Below are 3404 nucleotides of genomic sequence, written 5' to 3'. Positions count from 1 at the left end.
AGTGAAAGCACACCATGTTCTGCAGTTCTTCAAAAATCAAGTTGTTTATCATTTTGGAATACCACGCAAAATCATATCAGATAATGGGTTTGCATTTAAAAATACAAAAATCAATAACTTCGTCAGAAGACACGGAATAGATTGGCGTTATTCTACAATTTATTGCCTGAAGGCTAACGGATTGGCCGAGGCTTTTAATAAGACTCTCGTCCAAATTCGGAAGAAAACTTTGGATGAAAATAGAAGAAATTGGCACGAGCATTTATTAGAAGCCTTATGGGCCTACAGGACTACATTCAGAACTCCAACTCAGTTTACACCTTACGATCTTGTGTATGGGTCCGAGGTTGTGTTACCTTTAGAAGTTCAACTTCCATCTCTCAGAGATGACGTCGCCAATAAAATTACTACTGAAGAGAATACCAGATTACGATTAGAAGAATTAGAAAGTTTGGAAGGGAAACGATTGATAGTACAACAAAATATGGAATTATATCATGCTAGAATGATTCAAGCACATGATAAGCTGGTCTGCCCCAGGACTTTCAAAGTCGGTGACTTGGTTCTTGTCCTTAGAAAACCTATTCTTGCACATCGCAAAATAGGAGGTAAATTTGAACCAACCTGGGAGGACCGTTTTTTCGTTTGAGAAGGTTTACTCTGGAGGCGCTTATCAATTAATAAATTGTCAAGGAGAACAACCTATGCTTCCTGTCAATGGACGATATCTACAAAGTATTAAGCGTCATGATGTTTTGAAAGAGCAAACTTTAGAAATAGAGTCTTGTTCTTAGAAGCACTGATGTTCTAGTTATAACAGGGTTCGAACTTAAAATTGTAACAAAATATACTTGAATATATATTAAAAAAAATAAAAAACTAATTTTACAATAAATTCTATTTGTATAATTCTATGTATATAGCACAATACTCTTTTCTCTTCCACACAGCCTGAATCTTGAAGGTAAACCTAATATATATGACTACATGAGAGTTATAGAATATATATGTATATATGTATATATACGTAAATGTAAATTAAATATGTACATAAGAAATATACTTTGTAATATATATGTATATAAATATATATGTAAATAATTAAAAAAATTGATATTGTTCTTGCTTGGGCCTGGTCTGACATACTGATTGTTTTCTTGTTTTGGTGCAGGAAAATTTCAGGAGGAAGGCTGATTTTCACTTTTAAGAATGGCATGGGTTTTGCCCTTAATAAAGAGAAGTTTGAAGGAGGGGTGATAAATTTGATCTTGACTTTGACCAGATTGAGCTGGATTACGAAAGTTCGGCCTTAACTATGGTTAATAAAGAAGAATTTTGTTAGCAAAAGCCTGTGCTAAGATTCAGGAGTAAGAATCAATTCACCGCCGCGAAGAAAAGAAAGTTAGAAAAAGTTGATGAAGCAGAGTCGAGTAATGTTGCGATTAATCAGATCAAGTCGATGGTTATTACTTCAAAGGGCGAGCTTGTTGGTGCTACCCCTACCGACGATCAGCTGGAAGGCAAAGCAACACTCACTCGCACACAGAAAAGAAACTGAAATTGCCGCATCCATAAGATGTTGGAACAATTAAAAGAACAAGGGGAAAATGAAGAAGTTATTGCACAAATGGCAATTAAATTAAAAGAGAAAACTGCTGATCGGCCAGTTGAAGTGCCATCTGAACCATGGAAGGCAGAAGCAAAGGTGATTTTAAGGGAAGCAAAGAATGAAGAAAGATCTATGGAGATTGAGCCTTATATTCCTCAATTTGTAAATAGAACACGTCCTTTACGAATTATTCTGGAACATGAGCTGGAAAAATATGAGAAAGTAAGAAAGCAGAATTTCAAGAATTTTCAGAGACTTCAGGAGGAGTATGTTAATATACTCGAAGGATTAGAATTGTATACCAATGTATTCACTAGCAGTGAGCAGGATGATATTGTGGAGTGTGACTTTTTGGAAATAGACATGGGTCGAGCTGGTCGGTTAAGAAGAAGAACATATTCTGAGCCCAGGAAGTGGAAATGTGGTAAAGGAAGGGTTACAATATAGTATGGCTGCTGTTATAATTTTACTTTTTTGCTTAGGACAAGGAAGGAAATCTGCCTGGAATAATTCGCCACGATGAAGTTGATCCTTTACCGTCATTCATAAAGAGGATGATCAAACAATTGGTAACTTGGTGTATCTTACCAACAGATTGCATTCCCAATAGCTGCATAGTTAATATCTACAAGTCTCGTGACTGTATTCCTCCACACATTGATCATCATGATTTCGTGAGACCATTTCGCACAGTCTCATTTATCAACAAATGCAATATTATGTTTAGAACAGAAATCTAGATTGTCAGTGATGGAGAATTCAGAGGTTTTGTGGAGATCCCTTTACATGTAGGATCAGTTTTGATTCTGAAAGGCAACGGCGCTGATGTAGCTAAACACTGTATCCCTGGAGTGCTATGTACGAGAGTTTCTATAACTCTCAGGAGGATGAATGAGCACAAGGTACCATTCCATTTTAAACCTGATCCTGAGATAGAAAATTTGCAGCCTTATGAGCTATGAGCCATTTAAAGACAACACACCTCAGTATATATTTAGGAAAAGTTGTTTCTACTTTTCCGATGATATGTTAGAAGGTGGGGCTAGTCTTTATATAGCTTATCATTTCGACATGGATACTAACAGTAAATCACCAATTGGATGATATGTAGATTAAATTCAGTGATATGTATCTAGTATTGACGTATGGAAGAACATTCAGATATATAGATCATTCATATGGTTCTGAAAGATATTTTGATTATGTCTTCTTGAATGGAATCAAATAGTATTACATTTGGTATCTGATTACATTCCTGACATGACAGTTTAATGAAAATGTATTGGAATTTCTTTTCACAGTTGTGAATGCAAATTTGGACAATTGATTGAGAAAACAAATGAATTTTGGTTTCTCTCAATTTTGAGAAAGGCTAAAAAGCAAGGACGATGTGTAAAATAACATATGTAATGAATAATATATATATATATATATACATACATATATAAAATTAATTAACAATAAACAACAAAACACTTTTTTTAGAATCATGAAAATTTCAAAGAAATAAATTTTTCTCACCGTGAGTTGATTGTTCCTACATTTTGTAAATTTTGTCTTTTCTTTCACAATCTTGTAAACCTTACAAATTTCATGTTTCCATAAGTCTTCGGATTTTGCGCACTTCATATTTCTTTTACACACGATTTTCATACGATTACACATGATTCTTCACATCTTCATAAATTCATACTACTATCACGTTCTTACACAATTTCACATGATATCTCACATTTCTAATTCCCATCTTCCTTGGCGTAATCTTTTTAATGGTTGTCATTCTTCAAATAGATCT

General features: G+C 34.3%; 1 protein-coding gene across 1 annotated transcript; it reads left to right on the top strand.

The window, feature by feature from the left end:
- Window positions 1–1627: 1627 nt before the first annotated feature.
- LOC110037894 lies at window positions 1628–2571 on the top strand. The gene is made up of 3 exons (XM_020742622.1): window positions 1628–2044; window positions 2092–2178; window positions 2350–2571. Exons 1-3 carry the CDS (start codon window positions 1628–1630, stop codon window positions 2569–2571), a joined length of 726 nt encoding a protein of 241 aa, XP_020598281.1.
- The last annotated feature ends 833 nt before the right edge of the window (window positions 2572–3404 follow it).

This window comes from Phalaenopsis equestris, unplaced genomic scaffold, assembly GCF_001263595.1.
Source record: "Phalaenopsis equestris unplaced genomic scaffold, ASM126359v1 Scaffold226633, whole genome shotgun sequence".
Lineage (NCBI taxonomy): Eukaryota > Viridiplantae > Streptophyta > Magnoliopsida > Asparagales > Orchidaceae > Phalaenopsis > Phalaenopsis equestris.
Note: the sequence above shows the minus strand (reverse complement) of the source record. Positions and strands in the feature narration are given on the sequence as shown.

Excerpts from the sequence above, each read along its gene's own strand:
- LOC110037894 (XM_020742622.1), top strand. The coding sequence starts at position 1,628 with ATGGCAATTAAATTAAAAGAGAAAACTGCTGATCGGCCAGTTGAAGTG. Across the intron at positions 2,045-2,091 it reads GGAAATGTGGTAAAGGAAGG|GACAAGGAAGGAAATCTGCC; the intron begins GTTACAATATAG and ends TTTTTTGCTTAG. Across the intron at positions 2,179-2,349 it reads AGAGGATGATCAAACAATTG|ATTGTCAGTGATGGAGAATT; the intron begins GTAACTTGGTGT and ends ACAGAAATCTAG.